Source organism: Herpailurus yagouaroundi, unplaced genomic scaffold (genome assembly GCF_014898765.1).
Source record: "Herpailurus yagouaroundi ecotype Mexico unplaced genomic scaffold, PumYag 198, whole genome shotgun sequence".
NCBI classification, from domain to species: domain Eukaryota; kingdom Metazoa; phylum Chordata; class Mammalia; order Carnivora; family Felidae; genus Herpailurus; species Herpailurus yagouaroundi.
Window position 1 is genome coordinate 30,330,086 of NW_024412429.1, and position 26,064 is coordinate 30,356,149.

Sequence of the window (26,064 nt, forward strand, 5' to 3'; positions counted from 1 at the left end):
TAGACCTAGGGTCAGAAGGCCAGGGGAGCTGGGCCCAAGCACTAATTGTGCCACTGCCCAGCTGTTTTCTTGGGTAACTGCCTTTATCTCTCCAGGTGTATTGTCTCTGTTTTCTACTTCATTGTGAGGATCAGAAAAATATTTTTAATACTTTGAAATCCATAAGAAATTGTAAGAATAAACAATATGAGATTTTATAGGAGATTCTTCTGATTTTTTTTTTGTTTGTTTGGAATCATACAATCTGTATTGTGGCCAAAGGAATGGAGGAAATCTTATTTCAAGACATGTTTTAATAAAATGTGATAAGTGATGATTATAGAAAAAAAGAACACGTCAGAGAGGCAAATAATGGTTGTAGAATTTTTAGAAGCATGCCAAAAAAGACATTAAGATGAAGTAATTTTAAGAAGAAAGTTTTCAAACGAGCATCTCAAACTTAAATAATCCACTGGAATCCACTTAACTTTGAAACTTTGGTTTTCCCCATAAGTACGAGTCAACACAAAACCCTGGAGGTGTGGGACTATGTTCATATTTGGATTTTTCTGGACACTGAGCAAATGACCTTGATTTCATGAATATTTTTTCTTTAACAAGTCACTATTTTATATTTTCCTACCACAAAGAATGAGATTCTATTTGTTAGATTTTTTTTGTTGTTGCTTGTAATTGGAATATCTAACATTGATGTTTGATTGTTACATTAAAGAATTAAGGTGCCATTTTAGTAACCAATATCATTATTTTTACTAAGTAATTCTCCAGTGATCCAAGTCAAGCCCTTTGTTTTAATTTTTTTTTTTAACATTTATTTATTTTTGAGACAGAGAGAGACAGAGCATGAACGGGGGTGGGTCAGAGAGAGAGAGGGAGACACAGAATCTGAAACAGGCTCCAGGCTCTGAGCTGTCAGCACAGAGTCCGAAGCAGGGCTCGAACTCATGGACCGCGAGATCATGACCTGAGCTGAAGTCGGCCGCTTAACTGACTGAGCCACCCAGGCGCCCCAAGCCCTTTGTTAAAAGAATAAAACTTATCCTTACTTGTAATAGAAGCCCTTATACTTCCTCAGTAATAAATATCATTTGAATTAGTAAAGTGTTTCTAATTGTGTTGATAACAAAGTATAATCTATATATTTATCATTTCCTAATTTAAAAATCATTTTATCAACTCTAGTAAATACTAACATACTTAATGAATGGTTCTTCGTTCACATGGATATGCATTTCGTATTAATGTCCCCATTGAGTTACTGAATTTTTCCTGATACCCTCTGAAGAGAGAATATGAATGCAAACATTTCTCCTCTTTTAAATCTGTTGATTTGAATGAGCTTAAATTTGTCCATTAGATGCTAGCCAATTATTTTCTAAGAAGCTATTTTATGGTATTTATATTGTGTATATGGTTCCAACCTTATAATTTTCAGCCTTTTCCCCCATGTGTTAAAAATAAGAAACTTTGGGGCGCCTAGGTGGCGCAGTCGGTTAAGCGTCCGACTTCAGCCAGGTCACGATCTCGCGGTCCGTGAGTTCGAGCCCCGCGTCGGGCTCTGGGCTGATGGCTCAGAGCCTGGAGCCTGCTTCCCATTCTGTGTCTCCCTCTCTCTCTGCCCCTTCCCCGTTCATGCTCTGTCTCTCTCTGTCCCCGAAATAGGTAAAACGTTGAAAAAATAAAAATTAAAAAAAAAAATAAAAAACTTTAAGCTTTCCTTTTATTTTTTTAACTCACGTGTGTGTGTGTGTGTGTGTGTGCGCACGCGCGCATGCGCATGTGTTTTGTTTAAGAGCCTATTAAATTTAGTTGTTGAAGTATATTGTAGTAACTTACCCAGTGGATTCACTTTAAAGGTGAAATAATTATATTAACATTCACTGAAAAATAAAAAGAAAGCAACTGAAAGCCATTAACTATAAGAAATTAAAATGAGATTCTACTGATTTAATAAATGAGAACTACCTAATTTAATCGTAATGCAGCCAGAATACATGCCAGACCTTTGAATTTGCATTTTATAGATATTCTGATGTTTATCTTTTACGAAATTTTCCAATTGATGTATTAAGAACCTTTTTGTTTTTTTTATATTTTGAAGATTTATAGAAGATACTTGCGTATAGCATCCTTTTTTAAAAGATCACATGTCAATTTTTTGAGAGCTTAGGCAAAGTTAAACAGCTACTGTAGTATGGATGGCTCTGAAATATGAAATTCAGAAGATACTTAGCCTCAAGCTTGTGTAGCAAGATATATATATACTAACCACTTTGGTCATATATATGACACACATGTAATCATTGCCATGCATGAGCTTTCATTTCCTGAAAAAAGCTTCTGTATTTTATTCTCCTGCCTCATTTTGGATGACAGCATTACCATTTTTCCAGTAGAAACTGTGGACCCATCTTTGAGTCCTTTCCTTTGACGAGTTAGTCTCAGAGCCCTGTCTTGATTCTGAATCTTTCTTAACTCACCAACTGTCCTTCTGATCTTTATGGTCTCTTTCTTGTCCTGTTTGTCCCTTTTTTTCTGGTGTCAGAGTTTTGTGGATGTCATTACGTCTTCCTAATTCTAAATAAAGTTCTTTTCTCTGAATTGATGTTTTTCCCCTGTGCTCAGTTTTTTCATCTGTTTATGTATCCTGTGTTTTTGTCTCATGCCAGTGGTTTTTCCTTTGTATCTGATGATCATTGGTATTTGTCTTTTTTTTTATATGAAGGACTGGGTACAAATATGGTATCCCTCTTCTGTGGTGTAAATAGCTCTATAATCTTGCTATTTTGTTCACTTTAGCAGAAAGTATTGAGGACTTTGTATATGTGGCTAAGACATATTAACTGGCAGCTTATATTTAGGGTAAGCAAGCAAGATAAATGAGTCCACTTGTCAGGCTGTCACACTCATTGCCAGAATGAGAAGTAGGGCAACAGTATTCACTGTAGAAGTCTTCACTCTTCCAAGTGGTATGTTCAATAATATTTTTAGGGGGGCGCCTGGGTGGCGCAGTCGGTTAAGCGTCCGACTTCAGCCAGGTCACAATCTTGCGGTCCGTGAGTTCAAGCCCTGCGTCAGGCTCTGGGCTGATGGCTCAGAGCCTGGATCCTGTTTCCGATTCTCTGTCTCCCTCTCTCTCTGACCCTCCCCCGTTCATGCTCTGTCTCTCCCTGTCCCAAAAATAAATAAACGTTGAAAAAAAAATTAAAAAAAAAATATTTTTAGGGACAATTCCACTGATTTATTTTTACTTTTTAATCTTTTTTTGTCTATGGGTAATGCTCAGCAGCATCCATTTTATGTGGGATCAATCTGCAGCCTGTTTGGCCTAAATATTTTATATATGAACCTTCAATTATTTCTCCTGGGTTTTGTTTTGCCCCCTACGAAATATGCTTTTTCTGTGTCCACAGGTCCTCAGTTTCACTGTCAGATAATTCTGTATCTACTGCAGCCCACCATGTGTTCAGACAGATACTTCTAATCACTTTTCATCTTCTATAAATTTGTTGAACTTTCTAACCAATTTTTTTTCAAGCTCACCAGTGACTTTCATGTTGCTCATACAAGTAGTCAATCCTGTTTATGTTACTTGACCTATAAGCAGCACTTGACACATTCGATCTCTTCTCAATATACCGGTTTCTGGGACGCCACATTCTCCTTTTAACTTTTATCTCATTAGCCACTACCCTTCATTCTCTTTTTGCTAATTCTTCCTCTTTTCTTCCATGTCTTATCACATGGTTCCACTGCAATCTGATCCTCTTTTATTTCCAGTATTTATGTTCATTTCCTTGGTGATCTTTTGACTAAATAAAACTTCTATACCAGTGTCTTATCTTCAGCCCAGACCGCTTTTCCAAACTCTAGATCTGCACAGTCCAATACAGTAGCCTGTAGCCTCATGTGGCCATTGAATACTTAAAATGTAGCTAGGGTGATTTGGGAACTGTTTTTTATTCTATTTTATTTCAATTTCAATTTAGATAGGCACATACAGGGGTGCCTAGGTGGCTCAGTCAGTTGGGTATCCACCTCTTGATTTCGGCTCAGGTCATGATCTCACAGTTTGTGAGTTCAAGCTCAACATTGGGCATTGTGCTAACAGTGCATGAAGCCTATTTGGTATTTTGTCTCCCTCTTTCTGTGCCCCTCCCCAGTTTGCTCTCTATATCTCTCTCAAAATAAATAAAAATAAACTTGAAATAAATAATAAAATAAAATAAAATAAAATAAAATAAAATAAAATAAAATAAAATAAATAGACACCTATGGCCAATGGCTGTTACGTTGGACAGTTCAGACTTACAAAATCTACTTCTATGTATATCTTCATTATCTGACACCAGACAAATCAGTGTTACGATATAAAAAATAGATTACCACTTTTTAAAATATATATAATTCTTTTAATATTAAGACCTCCTTGAATATAATGTTGAAAATTTTATGGTGTTTTATCATCAGGATTGTAGAAATGTTATTAATAAGCAGCATTGATATTAATTTGAATAGGGGGTCGACAAGTTTCTTACTCTTCATATTTAAATCAATACATGACATTCTGCTTGCACTTAGCCGAGAAGTCAGACACCCGAATTTAGATCCAGATTTTGTTAGTTATGCTATGACCTGCAGTAAGTTATTTCATCCTAGTGACTTGTCATTTGAAAATAGAGGATGGGAAAGTGTTTACTGCAAGTGAAAGTTTTTAAATACCAACCCATGCTTGACTTAAAATGCACTAGGAGTTATAGATAGTATCTTTATGACTATATTCAGAGCTATTTTAATCAATGAACTTTTTATTTTAAATTTACCTAACTTCCCACTAAATTTTAGAAAGAGAAATCACTATGTTCTTAGAATTAGACTTAGTGAAAGTTGTGTGTTAAAATCCATATTCCTCTAGTACACTATATATTTTTTCAAAATACAATCTCTAGGCATACTGGTTAAAACATTTCCATGACAAAGGTGGTTTTTATCATGTAGTTCTAAAGTAGGAGAGCTGGAAATTTTCATCTTTATCAGAACATAATTTACATCATGATGAAAGTAGTGAATGTTTCTGATTTACTGCTTTGCCTCCAGGGAAAAATGAAACTGTCAGTAATCAATTCATTCAAAAGTGAGGATTATTGAAAGAATTACAACTTTATATGGCTGCACCCGGCAAGGGGAAAAGGCCAGATTATAAAACAGATAAATTATTTTTGGCCAGGGGTAACTTTATTTTTTACATAGCTTGAGAATAAGACTATGTTTTTTTGTTTTTTTTTTAAATTTTTTTTTCAACATTTTTTTTTAAATTTATTTTTGGGACAGAGAGAGACAGAGCATGAACGGGGGAGGGGCAGAGAGAGAGGGAGACACAGAATCGGAAACAGGCTCCAGGCTCCGAGCCATCAGCCCAGAGCCTGACGCGGGGCTCGAACTCACGGACCGCGAGATCGTGACCTGGCTGAAGTCGGACGCTTAACCGACTGCGCCACCCAGGCGCCCCCGAGAATAAGACTATGTTTAAAGTTATTTAACATCAACCATAAGATGCATTTTACTATATTTATAATCTCACGCTGCAATTGACAGTTTTTCCATTTCTAAGGCAGTAAGGCATACAAAATGATATTATGGGTATATTTTCATGTATGTAGGTTTTAAAGTAGATTTTTTTCATAACTTTTTTTTCTGATAATAAACGTAAGGCATGGTTTTGAAGGGAAAATGAGTATTCCACAATTTTGACATCTTTCAATTGCTAGATACTATTTAGTTTTTCAGTATTCTAGTCAATATATCTGTATTTCAAGATGTTGACCACATCTCTGTTAATGAAAAATATTTTTAATTCATGTTGAAAATAAAAAGTCAAATAATACTCCATGTTAATCTAGTTTACTCATTCCTTCCATTGATGTACCTGCACATATTTCACATCCCTTCATTTCAATCTTTATGTTCTGTGATTCTGTGAAAAGTGATGAAATTTAAAAACGAGTAATCATTTTTTATTTATGTATTTTGCTGAGGGTGGGCACTGCTTAGAACCAAGGAAGCAGTTCCCATGTTTACTCCCTTGGTCAAGGGGGGGGGGGGAATGAAATACCATTTAGAGCATAAAAATAATAATTTTTGTTTCCTTTGTAAATTCCAGCATCCCAGAGTAACTTTTTAAAAAATTAAGTCTATGACAAGACATAATTCAGTTTTTAAACATTTTAGTTTCTGTCTACCAAAGGCTCTAGAAATTTAGAGGAAGACTGTGGAAATTTGGAGGAAGAGGACTATTTAAATTAAGTTTTCATTCACTCTTACTCAGTTAGGTTATGCTTTATAAGACTATATTCAGAATAGTCCTAAGGTTTCTCTCAGACTAGCCTAAGTGCATACTTTTGAATTTTGTGGTTTAGTCAGTTTGGTCTGGATAGTGAACATTCTATGATATCATAGAATTTACTGGTAATGTTTTCTGGAAATGAATATCCATCACTTATTGAAAATGTCAACTAACGATGGAAATTAGGTTTAGGAACTGGTCCTTCTGGTAATGATAGAGATGTCTAGATAATGTTGATTTGTATTTTCCAGAATTTTAAATGTGTGTTTTCAGGAAGCTTTTTCCTTGAATGAAAAGTGAATGAAAATGTAAAGAATCACTCTTTGTGTTGTTCTTAGTCAGCAACTTGCCTCCAAGTCTGAGAGCAAGGTTGATGACAAATATGGCAACTTAAGAAATGACTAGATGGAGTGACTGGTCATATTTTAAAAATAATTTAAGAGGCTTTTACATTGTAAACGTTCAGTAAGTAAAAAGTAGAACATTGTCCTAATGTTCTAATTTCAGGCAATTTACTTTTTTTTCTCAACTTTCTCCTCTGAAAAATATTCAACTATAATTTCATGAAGAGTAAAAATTGAGAACGTTTTTTGACTAGTATCCATCTTTTTGAACAGAACCAGAAATACTGTATTTTAGTAGAAATATCCTAACAGAACCTGTTAGTTTAAAAACATATAAAACTTTTGTATACTTTATCAAAAATTAATTCATACAGTTCATCAACAATTGTTTTTGGAGAACTTACTGTGTGACAGGGACTGTGCCAAACCCTGGCAGAACTGGAAGATAAAGGACTGCCCTCAAAGTCCTCAGAATAATGGGGTTAGGTTCAACAGCAGATAAGCATAAAAACACTAAGGGAATACAGACATGAAACAGTCTGCTCAAACACATTATCCTTGTGAAATGTGCTTAGTTTCATGGCTCTGCTTAGAATTGTGTGTCTTCTATTCAGTATAAAACAGTATTGTCTATTTAAAACTTCTCCCAACGGTAGTTTAGAACTAGGAATTTGAATTTTGATGCTGACCTTTTATAAGGCCAGTGTATCACAAGTCATGTAATAACCTCCATTACTGTACTGTATCCTTCAAATCTGCCTCCTGAGGGTGTTCTGGGAATAAATGAGTGAATATTTATAAAACACTCCAGTTTCTTTTCTTTCCTACGAATATGTGTGAGTGACTGTGTGTGTGTGTGTGTGTGTGTGTTGTCTACACCTGACTTCTTTTTGAAAAGAGTCAAGTCACATCTCACAGCTACTAAGCTCTGTCGAAGCAGTGTAGCAGATGTTCTATTTTGGCCAATTCAGAGTCAACCAAATGTGAAGTGTTTTTATTTGGTGCAGGGATAGGGGTCTCTTGTGTTTCTTTTTTTCCTTATTTCCACTTGTGTAGTAATGTTATGAGGCTTGATACTTAATGCCTTCTCAGTCTTTTAATCTGTATATTTTCAAGTGATGATTTAACATTAACAACTAATGTTAAAGGCAGTTATAAATGCACAGTATAACAGGCAAATTAATTTCCTTAATATTCATTAAACTTTTATAGGGAAAAAGTTGATATAGCAACATCTTTTTTTTTAATAACATCTCTTTGCCTTGAGTTACGGAAAATGTCTTCTAAATCATCATGCTTGTGTTTGGAATCTTAGCATATTACCTCTCCCTAGTACTTAAATTATTTGTTTTATAGATAGACCTGAGAATATGACTTCTCACCTTCCTACATTCTCGATAGCATAACAGTGTAATAGATGAAAATACTTTTCCATTAATTCTTTTCTCATTTTAACTTTTTTTTTTGGAGTCTTTTGTTCTTAATTCTAAAGGATGTTTAATTCTTTCACATGCAGATACTGGGAATGCAGCATTCATTCATACATTCAGTAAATACCCCATGGGTACTTACTTTATCCCAGGCACTATTATAGGTGGTATGTGAATGTATAAGTGAACAAAACAGGTAAAAATCCATATCCTTGTTCAGCTTACCTTCCAGTGAGAGAAGGAGACAATAAGCAAATAAATATAGAATAAATAACAAGCAAAGGAGGGAAGGGGGTTAAAGTGAACTGGGAAGTGAGGTTATATTGCTGTTTTATTTTTATTTTTATTTTTTTTTAATTTTTTTTCAACGTTTATTTATTTTTGGGACAGAGAGAGACAGAGCATGAACGGGGGAGGGGCAGAGAGAGAGGGAGACAGAGAATCGGAAACAGGCTCCAGGCTCTGAGCCATCAGCCCAGAGTGTGACGCGGGGCTCGAACTCACGGACCGCGAGATCGTGACCTGGCTGAAGTCGGACGCTTAACCGACTGCGCCACCCAGGCGCCCCTATATTGCTGTTTTAAATAGGGTGGTCGAGAAAAAAAAAGTCACAAGGAAGCTGACAGTTGAGCAAAATTTTGAAGAAAGAAAGCCATGTCGTCTGGGAGAATATCCCTAACCAAGATCTCAAGTCAGAGATGTGTGTGGTGTGGTTCTTCTTTTGAAGAACAAAGAGACCAGTATGGCTAGAGTAAAGGGAACAAGGGGAAAAGTAGAAGACAGTGAGGCCAGAGAGGTAGCAGGGGGCCATATTGCACAGAATCTTGTGTAAATGAAGTGCAGAACACTGCCTGTTCCCTGGTGCTGGCAATATTCACAAGAGACATCTTTTTTTAGTTTCTTTTAATATTTATTTATTTTTGAGAGAGGGAGTGAGCACAGCTGACGGAGAGAGAGGGACGCGGGACAGAGGATCTGAAGCGAGCTCTCTCTCAGCAGAGAACCTGATGCAGAGCTCCAACTCACAAAGCAAACCATGAGATCATGACCTGAGCTGAAGTAGGACGCTTAACCAACTGAGCCACACAGTCACCCGAGATATATTTTTAAACAGGAGAGGTACGTGGAATCTTACAGTTTGATACTCTCTAAATAAGAAAAATGAACAAAATGTACTGGAGTGTATATATGATGTAGTTACAAATCCTCAGAGAAGGCACTATTTAATTGTTATCAGATGAGAAAACTAATAATCATAAAAGGTGTTAGTGCATTCCAGCTAGGAAAGTCAGTTACAAGGTGATTTTTAACAATCGAGGTGGGAAAATGGGACTGAAGTAAGAAGATAAAGACGTTTAGGGGCGCCTGGGTGGCTCAGTCAGTTAAGCGTCCAACTTCAGCTCAGGTCTGATCTCACTATTCGTGAGTTCGAACACCACATCGGGCACTGTGCTGATAGGTCGAAGCCTGGAGCCTGCTTCAGATTTGTGTCTCCCTCTCTCTCTCTCTGACTCTCTCCCGCTCACACTCTGTGTGTGTCTCTCTCTCAAGAATAAACATTAAAAAAAATTTTTTTTAAGAAAATAGAGATGTTTAAATCATTAAGTGTTAGAGATTTGGAACGTGAGTGGTAAGGAATAGAGAATTTGAGGGTAACTATGGCTTCTAATTTTGGTGAATAAGTAGATGGCAGTCCATTAACAAAAATAGGGAGATATCTAGAAATACTGGGGAAAAAAGGTAATGAATTATATTTCTGATATATTGAGTTTGTGATGCCTGGAAGACATTCAGAGCAAGGTATTAGTAGCTTGCTTATTCATTTGGACCGCATTTATTAAATATCCTGCTATGAGTCAGGCCCTGTCCTAGGAACTAGACTGCATACTTTGAAATATGGGCTTGGAGGGGCACCTGGCTGGCTCATTCGATGGAGCGAGTGACTCTTGAACTCAGGGTTGTGGGTTCGAGTCCCACATTGGGTGTAGAGATTTCTTAAAAATAAAATCTTAAAAAATTTTTGAAATATGGGCTTGGAGCATAAGTAAAGATTAAGGAGTCAGTGGCCTATGTGTAGTCTTGATGTCCACAGGAGTTAATGAGATAAGCTGGAAGAGGCTATTAAATGAAAAGAGACCAAGAGACTAAGAGCCATTAGGATGATTCCGAAATAGATAGCTTGGATGTTCACTAACCAGAAGACAGAAAAGGAAAAAAAATGAGGAAAACAGGCAATTGCATGAAGCTTCTTTTGGTGCTATATGTTTTCTTTTTTTTTTAATTCTTCACTGCAATAGTAAATTTGAAAGAAAAAAATGCCTGAATTATGATAGTTTACATTTTATCCTTTTTGTTGCTGTACTTTGGTTTTCAAGAATCTGTAGTAATACTGCTAAAATAATATTAGTCGTAGAGACTTACAGATACTAAATTGTATTTAAAGGATTTTACACACACAGAGTTGTAGTATTTTGGCTTTATCTATATAATAAATATGTGACATAATTATATTAGAAATATATCCTTACTATTCTCAGATTGAATATGTAGAAATATGCATGTCACAAAGGGTATGATTTGAACAGACCTTAATCTCCTGTTAAGAGTTTACTGAGGATGTTTGTCAGATACTAAAAATTGTATGCAGTTTTTGGTAGTAAATAACTACTGTAGAATTTTAAGTGATTGTTGGTTAGGACAGTTAAATTATTTGGGCATCAGTTTACAAGTTAGAGATATGCTAACATTATATTCTCAGTGGATCAGTGAATTTAATTTTTTATTCGTAGTTGGGAATAAATAGCACAGATTATTAGAGACTGAAGGATCTTCCCAACAGGTGTGAGGCTTAAACTGAAGCACGGAAAGACTATGATGGCAGGGCTGTAACCAAGAGCCGTATTGTCTGGTTGATGCCGTCCACACTGTAGAGTTACTCTCTTTTCCCTGCTTGCTTTGTACTTTTCCAGAAGCATTACTAGTCTCAGTTTACCAGTCTCAAATGTTAGGGACCCCTTACCCTCCTTTCCAATGTTTTACCTACTCATTCGTGTTTACATACCCTTGATGAGTAGGTCACTACCTATTTCCATAACTAACACAGGAAAAAGCCTACTGATTTGTGGTTTTGTGTATTCACTGTGCTTTACCTCTGTGGTCTGCGTAAATATCCAAACTTTGTAGACTCGGGGCCCTCAGCCTTTGACGTTTCTGAGTGTGGGGCGGTTTTTTTCCTCTAATGTATGAAAAGTAAATTGTTCAAAGAATGTTCCCTTTCTGTAATCTGAAATATGTATCCAGTAAATAAAGGGCTTCCCATGCCATCCTGAAAAAGTCCAATATAAAAAATAAATGTTAACATTTTACTAGGCTAGATGAGGAAAAGTCATTTTAGGATTTGCATTTATTAAAAATGTATTTTAGATGAATATTTAGAAAAATACGTAGAATATGGGATGACTGTACCAGTGGAGAATCTGCAGCCTGTTTTGCTGCAAGATGTTTTTAACTCTCATTTTCTGTATATGTGTTTTCAGTCATTCAAGAGGCATTTATTAAATATGAACTGTATGACACATAGAACTAAGCAAGTTTTCATAAACATAGCGAGTTTGGGGCGCCTGGGTGGCGCAGTCGGTTAAGCGTCCGACTTCAGCCAGGTCACGATCTCGCGGTCCGTGAGTTCGAGCCCCGCATCAGGCTCTGGGCTGATGGCTTGGAGCCTGGAGCCTGTTTCCAATTCTGTGTCTCCCTCTCTCTCTGCCCCTCCTCCGTTCATGCTCTGTCTCTCTCTGTCCCAAAAATAAATAAACGTTGAAAAAAAAAATTAAAAAAAAAAAACATAGCGAGTTTATGTTATGATAGAGGATTGTACAGGCATGCTAAGGGAGGAAAGAGCTGGAGGGAGGTATATGAATCAGAGTGCGGTCTGAAGAAGAATATCACAGACCATTTCCTAGAGAACACAGTGTTTGACCTGAGCTTTAAAGGATGTCTAGGAAATAATTCAGCTTAGAAGGAGGTGTCAGAAATGGAGAAAGCTTAGGTACATTCTGCTTAAAGAGCAGCTGGGGGAATGGCAAGGGTGAATGACAGGGGGGATGGTTAGTGAGCCAGGCAGTAGCTACATCCTGAATAGCTTTGTGTGCCATTTTTAGTTAAGCAGTTGAGTTAAACACTCAAGAAGGGTGATTTTTATCCTAAAGACTATGCTATAGAAGAAAAGGATAACAGTTTTTCCTTAGAATAGCCACTCTGGCAGTGTGGGATGTGATTGGGAAGCCCAAGTCAGGGGGGTTGGTTAGGAATCTATTCCAGTTATCCAAATGAGGAGAAACAGTCCAAGTTAAGTAATGGGATAGAGAGGAGGGGGCAGGGTTTATATATATGTACATGGGTATGTATGCCATCTGAACCCACACACATGTATATGTATGTATGGGCATAGTTTTTAATAAAAATATTTTATGGTATGATAAAGTTAGTTATTTTTTACCTCAGGTTGTATGAAGCAAGCCATTAAGTTTTCTAAAGCAGAACTCATTATTAGACTATCTGACCCTTCATACAAATATTTAATTATAATGTTTACTTTAGTTCTACATGTATTTGAGGGCTATTGAAAAAATATACAAATATACGTTATTTTAAACATCAAAATAAACATTCTGATACTGTGTGTGTGTGTGTGTATGTGTGTGTGTGTGTATATATATATATTTCAAACATACATAGTATGCCAGATGCAATTTGAAGTATTTTTTCCTATAGTTAATTAATTAATTCTCCCATCAACCTATGAGATACATATTGTTTTCCCTGTACTGAATGAGGAAATGGAGACACAGAGTGGAGAAATAATTTGCCCAAGGTCACATAGCTAATCACTGCCAGAGCTGGTCTTCCGAAACATACAGAGTAGTTCCAGAGTCAGGATTATTATGGATAAATATTATTATTTAAATTGTCCTTTGAAATGTTTTTTCTCTAATTGTAAAGGGGCAAAAACTAATAATAGAGAATTATAGATAACTGATACCTCTGATTTGGGACAGGGATTTGCCATGAAAATTATTTCTCAATAAACAGATTTATTGAGTGAAGCTATCAATATGTAAACTATAAACATATTGTAGTAGCTTTTTATTCATTTGTGCATTAATTTTGGAGCTTTTTCTTATTTTTAGGAAGACACTCCATTAAATTCAGAGTTGGGAGAAGTGTTTTCATTGACTGTTTTTAAATAATGCTGAGAAATTTTTTCAGTGAGAACCTAAGCCCTGTTTACTCTGCTTACGTGGAAGATTTAGCAATATTCAAAACCATTGACTATTTGCTTGCCTGCTATATGATCATTAAATGTCTAATAAGGGTCTATAGTCCTTTCCCCAAGTGTATTTTGAAGTTTTTTACTACCACAAAAAAGTTGGAAACAAGATAAAATAAAACCAAATTTGCACCATTTGCATCTTCCCTTCAAAACCTTCATTCAAATATCTGTTAAGAATAAGGATATTCTCTATATAATCATGGTACCATTATCACAAGGAAAATTAACACTGATTCTATAATATCAAATAAACAGTTCATATTCACATTTTCTTAATTCTATCTAAAGTATCTTAAGCAGTTTTTTGTTTGCATGCTCATTTGTCCAGCATCCAATCCAGAGTCACACTTATATTGGTTGCTATGTCATTTTAGTCTCATTTAATCTCTGTTAATCTACTCCTTTGGTGGTGTTGTTTTTCATGACATGGACTTTTTTGAAGAGTCTGACTGAGCCAGTTGTCCGGTAGAATATCCAGTGTTTTGTTTTTATCTATTTCACTGTGATCAGATTCAGGTTAAACTGTTTTGGCAAGAACACTATAATGTGTATTTTTCTGCATCATGTCAGGAGGCATGGAATGTCAGGGTGTTCCATGACTTGTGTTGCTAAATTTAATCCTTGATTAACTTGGTGAACACTAGATCTCTCTGTGGTAAAGGTAAACTTTTCCCTTTGTAATTGCTGAGTGGGTATTCTGTGGGCTGATACTTTGAGACCATGTGAATACCCTGTTCCCCAACAGCCTTACTCAGCGGTTTCAGCAGCCACTGATGATCTTTACTTGAAATAACTATTAACAGTGGTTGGTTTCTAACGTTATGATTGGTTCTACATTTATTGGCTGGTGTTCAGTCCAGGGGCGCATTTCCTTTTCTTCTTGCCTGTCTCTTTTGAGTATTGTGAATTTTTTTCATTCACTTTGTTGTACTTCTTCACTGTCATTTTCTTTGTGTTGCTGAAACTGTTCCCTAATTTGGGAAGGAGGAGCCCCTTCATGTCCACTCCTGTGTCCTTTGATACGAACCAGGTAGCTCAGAGTATGTGCTGCTTGCAGTGTCCTAGGTTCATCCTGTATTTGCCCTCCCCAAAGCTGGACTCAGTCAATTCTCCAAGGAGTCCTGGTACTAGTTTGTGGATAATGGAATTTAGAAACTAAAATTTGGGGCTGAGTACACTCATTGCTGTTGGGATATCATTGCTTCTAAGACTTTTTTTCACTGGACATATCTAGGAAATCAAGTCTTAAAAGCTCAGTGAATTCATACTGTGACTTCCAATTTAAATTTTAAATCACCCTTATTAATATTTGTATATTTTTGCTTTCCATAATAGGGAAACTTGTCATCTGTCAGTAATGTAGGTTGTAAATATTTTCTCCAAGTTTTATATTTGGCTTTTGATTTTGCAGCACAAAATTTGAAGAAAGCTTTTCTCATTGGGTTTGTAAAGACATTCACTATGTTTTTTCTTCTAATATTGGTATAGCTTCATTTTTAGCATTTAAATATGACCCATTAAGAATTTCTTTTCCTAGTGTATGGTGTGAGGTATGGATCAGTTCTTTTTCAAAATGTACATTGCATCCCAACACCATGTATTAAAAAGTATCTCTTTCTCTTTGCATGTAATTTCCATATGTAATTGGATCCTTTTCTGAACATTTTAATATATTCTACTGGTCTACAGGTCTATTCATGTGTCATTACCACATTGTTTTAATTGCAGAGACTTTTTATAATACATATTGATCTTTAGTAGTGTTTATTTCCCCTCATTGCTCTTTTTATTCCCCGGGATTTTTCTAGGTGTTCTTGCATATACTTCTGTATGAATTTTAGAGTCAATTTGTGCTGGGGCAAAAAACTTTTTTTATTGAAATCACACTAAATTCATATCTTATGTTGGAGGGAATTGGCCTTTATATAATGTTACATGTTCTTGTTGCAGAATAAGGGGTGTCTGTTTGTTCAGGGCTACTTTTATGTCTTTTAGAAGTATTTTAACATTCATATTGTTTTGTACATTTCTTGTATTTATTCAGGTATTTTATCTTTTATTTTGCTCTTATAAATGAGGTATTCTTTGTCATATATCTTCTAGCTAGTTTGAATATGTAAAGGATATTGATTTTTGTATATTAAATTTTATATTGTGCTAACTTCCTGATGTATTGTTATTGATTATGTTACTTTTAGCAGTGATTCTTTTGAATTTTCTAGTTATAAAATTATATTATCTGAAAAACAGTTTTACTTCTTTTCTAGTTCTTAACAATGCTTGCAAGCTCTGCACAACTTGTATGTTAAATTTGCCTTGAAAGAACACTACTTTCTAAAACTATTTTACTGGAATATAGTACATTTTATTTCATTTTTTCCTAGTCAAAAGTAATCAAAGCATAATTCTTTCTGCCTTATATAGAGATTCATGATTTCTAAAACTCAAAAAGGATGCATAGTTATATTGTTGCATGAAGTGAATGGCTCCTAAAAAGGGGTCATGAAAGGGAGAATCAGGGTTCTCTTGTCCCTAGCACAGTGCCTTGTGCTTAGTGGGTAGCCCATAAACATTTGGTGATGATACATAATATTGCTGTATATATATTCTGACTCTAGAATTTGGCACATATTCCTGCCTTTTTGGCTTTTGCAAGAAATTTCATTATCTTGGTTTTTTTTCCCTTTGATCGTGAGTTGAAGGTGTGTGGACGTTAGGGAAACTGTAAAATATATAATTCCACTGTTTGAGTCAGTCAAGTACAGGGGTAAATGTCATGCTCTAGTTTTCTACAAAATAAAATACCTGACCATCTCCCAAAAAGCGTAAAATGTTTTCCATTATCTTCTCTAGAATGTGTAATATCTGGAAAATTAGGAAAATTTTAAAGTAACACACTTTAGTTTTACAGTAAGTTTAGATACATTACCAGAGAACATAGTAAATTAACATTTTTGAAAGCAGTCCTAGAAGATTAACTCAAACATTCTGATAACTAATGCACACAGGTAAATATGTATTATAGCACATGAACTCAGTGGATATGGCATAGTTTCCATTTATTCATTTCAAGAGTTGGGGGTCTTCTGGGTTTTAAGCATTTGGACTAGGCACTGTAGATGCAAAGATGAATAAAATCAGGGCCTTGCCACAGGAGTCAAACACGCCAATGGGTCTGGAGGGTTTGTGACTCATACACGTAGGTTTCAGTCATGGTACTGCTGCTCATTGGTTGTGTGACTTTGGGAATGCTACCCATCTTCCTATTTACTTTCTAGAAGTCACTATTGTTTCCTTCCTTTAAAATAGAGTTATCTTCATTGCTTGTTAATTAATATCTTAAAATTCTTAATAGCTGTTGAGTTTTGTTTGTTTCGTTACATTTTAATTTAAAAGACCCTCTCATTCTTCCTTTGTCATCAGTGGCACTACCAGTTCTAGAAAGTTATTTGGTCATGTTCAGGTTACTGAAACTCCTTATGAGAGTTGATAGTTTTCTTTGCATGCTCATGGTTTGTGTTCCCAACTATACTGATAGAGGTCTTAGCTATGGCAAAACACGAAAACACCCACCTGCCGAGGCACAGGGGTGAGCTCCTCCTCTCAGGTCTCATCAGTTGCAAGTTATAGTCCTCTCCCAGTGGCTGGGCCTGGAACCAGACTCCTCCAGTTGTGTAGGTCCCTTTGCATGTAGGCCCTTTTAGATCCACTGTGGTGCATAGGCTCTGCCAAGCTCTTGATACACTAAAAACATTAAACTGACAAATATAGCCAGTTAGCATTTATTATAACTTCTGCAGGCTGAGAGACCTCAGTGAACTCTAAAAAAAACATTTTGCCTACACCTTTGGAAGAGACCGGCTTTCCCTGCATATGTCCTTGCTTAGTACCAAGAACAGAGGCCTCCCGCACCTGCCCCTACCCCCATTCCTGACACATTGGCATTGAGATCCCAGGAAAAAAACTTGATCTTCTGATATACTCTCTAGGGTTTGCCATCCTGTTTGCTTTCATCCTTGTAGGCCTCTAGAAAGAAACTAAGCTAAACTGTATGATTTCAAGTTTTAAAAGCATTAGACAAAGTGAAAAGAAGATGCTTCCTCAGAAGATTAAGTACATTGGTTATCATAAAGATAAAAATTTTGAAGGTAAAATAAAATGAACTGCTAAATTTACAGAAGTAACAGAATAAAATTTCTCTAAGCAGTTGATAAAACTCTGCCCATTAAAGGGCTTATCAAGTCCCAAGAAAGGTTAATTATAGCCAAGACACAATTTGATATACCCTAGTAAAATTTCTGATTTTCCAGATACAGGAAAAATTTCACAAGCCTGTACATAAAGGAACAGGTTCTTTACCTTAGGAAGAGAGTTGAATGTAAAAGTCTTGAAATCTGGCTGATAGTGGAGTAACCTGTACAGACAACTAAGATAAAGGATTTCTTATCCAAAAATCAATTACTCAGATTTAGAGGGAGGAAGTGATCTTATTTTTAGATATTTAATAAGTAGATGTAATAAGTAGATTTAATAAGAGATTAAAGCAACAGCCCAAGCCCAACCCAGGCTAACTCCTGATTTGAATACAAAGATCCACCCTTCACCATAGCTTTCAAGAAGAAGAAAGAGTGAGCCCTTTCTGGGGAAGCATGCTTTCTCTCTCATTCTCTACCAATTATATATCTAATAGGTCTAACCTGCAGTCAGAAATATGAAGCATGTGAATAAGCAGGAATAGGTGACCCATAATCAAGAAGAAGAACAATCAGTAGAAGGATTGGAATTCGTAGACAAGAACTTTGAAATAACTTTTATACATATGTTAAATAATTTTTGAGGAAACATGGGTATGATGAATAATTTCAGCAGAGAAATGGAAACCATAAAAAAAGAAATAAGTGGAAATTCTGCATCTAAAGAGTATAATAGATAAAATGAAAAGCTCATTAAGTGAACCTAATTGCTGATAGTACACATTGAAAGAAAGGATCCTTGAACTCAAGGACATAACAATAAAAATCATCCAAATCGAAGCACAGGGTAGGGGAGGGAAATAACAGAGCATCAGACCTGTGTGACTACATCAAATCATCTAAACATGTATAAATGGAATTCCAGAAGGAAAATAGAGAAGATAGGGTAAAGAACTAATAGGCCAAGAATTTTCCAACTCTAATAAAAGAAAATAACGTAAAAGATATAAAAAGCTTAGCAAACCCCAAGAATATATATAAGTGAAACCTCACCTAGGTACATTTTAAATAAACTGAGGAAAATGAAACCTAAAGAAAAGATCATAAAAGCAGCCAAAGGAAAAAATGCATGACATTCAGAGAATAATAGTAAGAAATGATGGCCTTGTTCTCATAAGAAACAATGGTATAAAATCAGTAAAGTGCTAAAAGACAATGGCTATCAACCTAGATTTCAATATCCAGCAAAATTAGCCTTCATACATGAATGCCTGCTAAAGTCTTTACAGAAAAAAAAAAAACAAAAACAACCAGTCATCCACAGATTTACACCGTGAGAGATTCAACAAAGAGTTCATCAGTCTAAAGGGAAATGATCTCAGATGAAAACTTGGATCTGCAGGAAGGAATGAAAACACTGGAAAGGATCAGTATATGTTTAAATATAAAAAGCTGATTTTTGATTCTTAAATACTACTGTTTAAAACAGTATCCAGGCAAAATGTTGTGGGGTTTATAACATATGGAGGTAAAATACAACAATAGCATAAAGGGTGGAAGGGTAGATGGAGTAATACTGCTTTGAGATATTTATATTGTTAGTAAAGTATAAAATCATAATTCAGGGTGCCCTGTAATAAATTAGAGATACATATTGCAATCTCTAGCCACTAAAAGAAAAAATTAAAGATGTGTAGCTAACAATATAGCCATTGGGGATATAAAATGGAATAGTAAAAGTATTTGATTATTTCAAAAGAGTATGGAGAAAGGAGAAAGGAACAGAACTAGATGCAACAAAATAGCAAGATGGCAGACTTAAACATAGCCATATCAGTAATTGCATTAAATGTAAATAAATATCAAGAAGCAGAGATTGTCAGACTGGATAATCTAGTGGTAAATATCTATTGACATATTGATTTTGTTATTTGGTAGATTAATTTATTCTACAGATGTAATATTAAGTTCATTGTGAGGTATTTGGATTTTTAAAATATACCATAATAAGTTGGACCTTTTAACCATATTACTGCATGATTAATTAGTGAACAAAAATGTAATTTAGAAGAAGTACAAACAATTGTAGTTTCATTTTTTTAAATTGTTTCCCCAAAAGTTAAGTGTATTAGCCTCCAGAGAAACAGAACCAGTAGAATGTGTATATAGATCGATTTATTTTGAGGAATTGGTTTACACGATTATGCAGGCCGGCAGGCTATCAGCTGATAGCCTTGAGACCCAGGGAAGAGTTATAGTTCAAGTCCAAAAGCAGTCTGTTGGCAAAATTTTTTCTCTTTCAGGGGAAGTCATTCTTTTTCTTAAGACCTTCAACCAGCTGGATGAAACCCTCTCACATTACGGAGAGCAATCTCCTTTACTCAGAGCCTGTTGATTTAAGTGTTCATCTTATCTAAAACATACCTTCACAGAAACATCTGGAATGTTTGACCAGATATGCAGGACTGTGGCCTAGCCAAGCTGACACACAAAAATAACCAGCACAGCAATCTATTTATTAGGAGCTTTCACTTATTATCATACCTTAATGAAAGTGAAATAACATACAAATGGAGACTTTTTTGGTAAAATGTACTTAAAATAGTAAGCTGTTTGGGAACATTTTTTCTTAAGCTTATTTTGTGTATATTCATTACTGAAAGCTCGAACAAACATGTATTAATTGTATTTCCAAATCATATTATTTCAATTGGCAATCTAAATTTAAAACTAAGGTTATATCTTTGGATAATCCACTTTAAAAATTTTTAGTTTCCACCACCTACTTATCCTGAAATTGAAACTGTAAAATACATAGCTGTTTTTTCTTTGTAATTGTATAAGCTGAAGATGTAGATTTAGTTTTTATTTTCAACATCTTGAAGTTACTTTCTTAATGGATAAGAACTTTAAAATTAGTAATCAGCCTAGGTCAGTTTTATAGCAGTCAGATTACAATAGTGAGAACACACATGTAAGATTTTGCTAACTCTTGATTAAAAGCCTGTGTCATGCCAGACTGTTCTCAGTGGATGCAGCCAGAGAGGGTTGTGGGGAGTGTGGGCGCTGGGGAAGTGGGGATTTCACCATTTGTTCTATATCTTCAGTGTTACTAAAATCTACCAGTAAGAGTCAGCATTATCTGAACATTTTCTAATATGTTTACTTGGGGTTTTTAAAAATTTTTTATTCAAGACCAGTGTTACTCTATGAATAAAAATGTCTTTGCATAAAAATTACTTTAAAGATTTTGTTATTATTCTTAAGACAAAACTTTTAATTTGCTCTGTAGTATTTTTTCAAATACAGAGTATTTGTATTTCACATTTGTATTTCAAATACTCTGTATTTGAAAAAATACTCTAGTATTTCTATATACTAGAGTATTTTTTTCAAATCCTCTGTTTTACTCGAGTCTTGAGGTCAGAAATTATAATTTATCCTTTATAATTCGTCTTTTATCACTGATACCAAATAGCCACTTAGTAAATATTAGTTGATTGTATAAGGTAGTATACTGCTTTATACTTCATTGGCTAATTATAGCTGAATTTTTAAAATGAAACAAAAAATTTTTTAATCGTGTTTCATGGTACTTTGTTCATTTTTAAATATTATTTCACAGTGATAAAAAGTGATTGTTTTATGATGCTCTCACATAATCCCTTATCATACTTGACGAAGAATGAGTTAAATGACTGTAAATGGGAGGAGCTATTGTTTCAATCAGAAATTGTGCTAATTGCTCCTAACAATACTTGTAGTTCTTACTTCTAAGCAGCCTTGCATGTGAAAGCCTGTATCATTATTTGAAGGAACTAGAACTATTCTAATGTCCTAACTCACCTGTTGGTTTGCTGATGGACAGAGATTATAAAGTAAATGAGACCCACACCTGTGTTCATTTTTAACCTGAGCTAGACTTTGAACCAGTATCTTTATAGATGAGATGCAATGTGTTATATCCTTAAAAGCTGTTTATTACAAAGAAATGCAGGAGAGGACATTCGGAACAAAAAGATAAATCCACACATGATAAAAGGATTTTTCTCAAGTTTAGCAGTCAATATTATCATTTTAAAGGAGAGAATCAGGGGGAACTTATTTTTTTCAGACACTCCATGGTGATTGAATAAATAGAATATGACATAGTAGGAAGTCAAGTGATCAAAGAGAAATTCAAGTAGATTTATTTATTCTTTATGAGAAAATAAGGAAGTGATTCCTTTTACAGCCTTTGTGATATTTCTGTATGAAAACTTGATGACCTCAAGTCAGAAATAAAAATTTAATGGAAGAACTGCAGCAGAGTGGAGATAATGGTATAATTTTTGAGCCAAGAGCAGGATATGGACACATCTTAGACTATTGCTAAACACCTCTTGAATGGGAAAATTTGCTCAGCTCACTTTGAGTTGGGTCTCTTAGTTAGCTAAACTCTCCAACTGTTTCTGACCAAAGAATTCATGATAGAACTTTAAAGGATCCTGCCATTCAAATGAGACTTTTTTCCTTATAAGCTATAGGAGTCACCTCTTACTGAGATAAATGTTTTCACAATAAAATGGATAGGTATAATCAAATATCTACCATCTTTTCTTTGCACAGGAATTATCAACATAGAAAGAAAGCCTTGTAACCATCATGTAGATACAGCACCAACGGTAAGACAGTCTATTTCTGCATTGTTAAAACTGATAAGCTACAAAATGATCCTGGTTATAGGACACAAAATGCCATTGTAGAAAAGTCTTTTGACCTCCCTTTTGCCGAAAATTATACCCCTTCAAGAAAATTAACCTCATGTTTTCTAACTTAATGAGGAAAACATACTAATTTTTGCCAATATTTGGGAAAATAAGATATGGTATCATTTTTGCAGATACTTGTTTATGTTACTATTATAAATAGAATGATTTTTAATTTAAAAATATTTTAGATTTTTAATAAGCTAATATAAATCTTCACACAAATTTATTTACACTTTTTAAAATGAGTTTTATTTTGTGCACTAGCATCATTATTTAGAGTGAATATTTTTTAATAGTAAAAGCAGACCATCATGTTTCATTTCTCTTATGAATTACTATGCTTTATTATTATAGAAGTGAAAACTTTTATCCCTCTTCTATTACTGCCAGATAACAAAAGGCATTTAACAATTATAATACCTATTTACTACGTTAAAGATAACTGTATAAGATAATGTAGAAGGAAAACAAATTTCCCTTCTATTCTCTAAATATAATATTTGAATGAAATATGTATCAGTGGCCAATTCCCACTTGAAAGATCCATAAAATAATACAGAGTAAAATATATCTTATTCTTCACTGAGCATAATCTTGTTTCTCTTATTGTTCCTGTATATTAAGTCTTTTAGATACTCCATACAGTTCATCATTTCCTGTTAGAAAGATTTGGTAATGCCTTTTTTATGAAAATAAAGGCAATATTAAACTATATTTGAATTTTATTGATAATATTTTCCTCACTGGCAGGTTGCCTCCATTTTCCATTTGTAATAAATTCATATGATTGAGCCAGCCTGTTTGATAACTTACTGTGTGGGGCTCTGGAAAAGTGGTGTTTGAGGAATTAAATACCACTGTAATCCTAAAAGTACTTGGCTATTGTGTGTGTTGCAGTTAAACTTTAGTAAGTATGCTAAAATAGTAGTCATAACATGTACACTGTATTCTTTAATATTTAAAAAATGCAGACTAGCAATTATGGAAAATAATTTATTTTCTCTCAGGTGTAGGTCTTAAAAGTTGAGGTGTCTGAGGTGGGGTTTGAACCCTTTACTCCTTGAGGAGAAACTCCAAGTTTTACTTTTTCTGTCGGTTGTGGGTCACTGCACTGGGGTGGGGGTTTATGGCAAGGTTGTATCTCCTACATGCTTCAATGTGGTTTTCTTCTTGTTTGCCTGTGGGGTAGTCCTCATTCAGCCAGCCTTTTGGTTTTTTAAGAGGAAATTGTTCCACATGTAGCTACAGACTTAGTGTGTCAGTGGGAGGAGGTAAGTTGAGGATCTTCCTGTGTTACCATCTTGAACTGGAACCCCTTAATGTATTTGAAAAAGATACTTACTGGATTATTTACATACTTTTGAAATTCAGTTTATTCCTATAGGCTTTCCTACAGCACCTGTGTTTCCATTTCTGGTTTTGTTGGGGGTTTTTTTGGTACATTCTAGAACTCAGAAAAGTGTAACCTAACAGTTTTTTTGTTTTACTCTGTAGGCTGATTGTAGATTTCCATCTTAACTAAATGATGAAATAATAGAACTGACTTCTCATGAAATCATGAGAAATAATGGCATTAATGTTTACAGTAATGCCCTAACAGTCTCAGAATGACTCCAAAGAACCGAACAAAATCTAATACATAAGGGTTTAGGTATTGTTGGTCTTTTTTTATGTTTTTCCGGTTGGATTATTAAATTATAGCTCCTAATATATTAATAACATTTCTGATCTATAAAGCTGTAAGTTTTAATATATTTGGTTTATACAGGCACACCCCAAACATGCATTGGTTCTCCAAGCCCTCACTTGAGCCAGGCTGCATTTTGGTATGTTTTTCTGAGCTCCTTCAGTCTCTTTACTACAAACTCCTTAGTTTACTAATTTAGTTTACTACTGCCCCCTCATTCCAAAAAGTCCCCTACGTTGCTGACAGTTAACTTTGGCCTTTTGTCCATAACCTCTAAATAGAATCACAAGTCTGTTCATTACCCAGTGTCTTCTGGTCCCCAGGAGAGGAAAAGTCTGATTTTCACTGAAATAGTGTTACCTAATTTCCATCCTTTGTATGTGTGTGCCTTTGTTTTCCTTAAAGGGTTTAAGAGAAGAAGATATTTAGAGATAAAAGAAATAGGAAAAAGTCTGTCGGAAAACTTTAACAAAGTAGAGTATTTGTAAGTTCAAACCTGGTACTACTCTAGCCCAAAAAGGAGAGATACTCTGGGGTCCTGAGAAAAGATAAGAAGGCGGTGGACCAGGGTTTTAGAATGGCTGAGGCCAGGTCCCTGAGTGACTTCCTGGACCTCGTTCCTAACCACCAGCCTCCAGGTCACCTCTCTCTGTATGTTATCACCTCCACTTTCCTGTTGCTCCGAGAACCACCACAGATGGTTTGGATCCCAGAGAGTGCTAGATGCTAATTACAGCAGTTCAGCAGGTGAGGGAAATGAGACTTTTTCAGGCCTCTATCAAAAACTGTGTTTCTTGACATTCCAAATCGGAATGAACTTTTCAGTAAATCTATGGTTATGGAGGAGAGTTTGATCCTATAGTGTTCTAATGTGATGCGGTGTTCTTTAAGTATAGGTTAGCCTGAAAACAAAACCACCTCTTTGTTGTGTTCTCTCCCACTCTCTTTTTAACTGTCTTGTTTCTTTTTGTTGTTGTTGTTCATTTAACACATGAGCTTTAATTTTTTTGTTTGGAATTTTTTTCTTTCTGACATTAAATAATACCTTGTGTGTTTTTGAGATGCCTTCAGTAGAAGTAAAACAGAATATCCCCACATGGCATGACCTCCTCCTTCAAAGAGAATCAAACCTCACTGTTCACTTTTTTTTTGCATTTTGAGCTCTTAATTTTGTTTATATCCAACAGTATATTTTCAAGTTATTTTTTTCCAGAAACATAATGTGAGAGGTATATTATCTGAGTATCTGAGTCTACATATTTTAAAATATCTTAGTTGTCTTTGAATAAGAGTTTGCTAGGGTTTTTAATTGGACATAAACTTTTCCCCTCAGAACATTATGGAAATTGATCCTCTTTTGCTTTTCTGGTATTTAGTGTTTTGGGTGAGACATTGGACATCAGCCTAACAGTTCTTTTGCGAAGGTAGCCTGTTTTACCTACTCATATATTCAGATTTTCTTTTATTTTCTTTATACCTGATGTCCTAGTTCAGATTTGATGGTTAAATGTGTGGCTTTCTTTTTGTCCTGAATGGTAGTCACTCAAACACTTTACTATTATAGGAAAAGCAAATAAGACATTAGACAGTCATGATATTAGATTACATGAAAATAATTAGATCATGCCACTTTAAGAACGAGTTGCTGTTAAGGATAATATCAGACTCAGATTAATCAGAGGTCATTGTCTGAACCCTGCGAGGCAGGTGTAAAAGTTAGTTAATAGTTAAGTAAGTACAGTCTTGAGTCTCATATTCACTTTAAATGAAGGACTCATTTGTAAATCAGAGAAAAATCACAACTAGCATAAGGAAGTCTCTGTAAATCTTTGGTCTTATTGAGATTATTACAAACCTGCCCATAGCCTGCTATATGCATGGAACTTCCCATAGCTTTGTATGTTTTCTGTTGGAATTAAAACACGATAAGCCATGCTGAATATGTACAGAATTTTTAGTGATTTGAGAAGAATTGTTTTTGAATCTC

At 35.0% G+C, this 26,064-nt stretch overlaps 1 protein-coding gene across 10 annotated transcripts in view; it reads left to right on the forward strand.

Annotated features, from left to right (window-relative positions):
• The window catches only part of AHI1 (Abelson helper integration site 1), a 209,617-nt gene that overhangs the window by 102,659 nt on the left and 80,894 nt on the right, over window positions 1–26,064 (forward strand). For all 10 annotated transcript variants that reach the window (XR_005782694.1, XR_005782695.1, XM_040449106.1 and 7 more), the window contains one exon: window positions 22,248–22,303. Coding sequence is in view for 8 of the 10 variants with exons in the window: in XM_040449106.1 (XP_040305040.1) it covers window positions 22,248–22,303 (56 nt within the window). In the remaining 2 variants the exon portion in view is untranslated. The remainder of the gene's footprint in view (window positions 1–22,247; window positions 22,304–26,064) is intronic.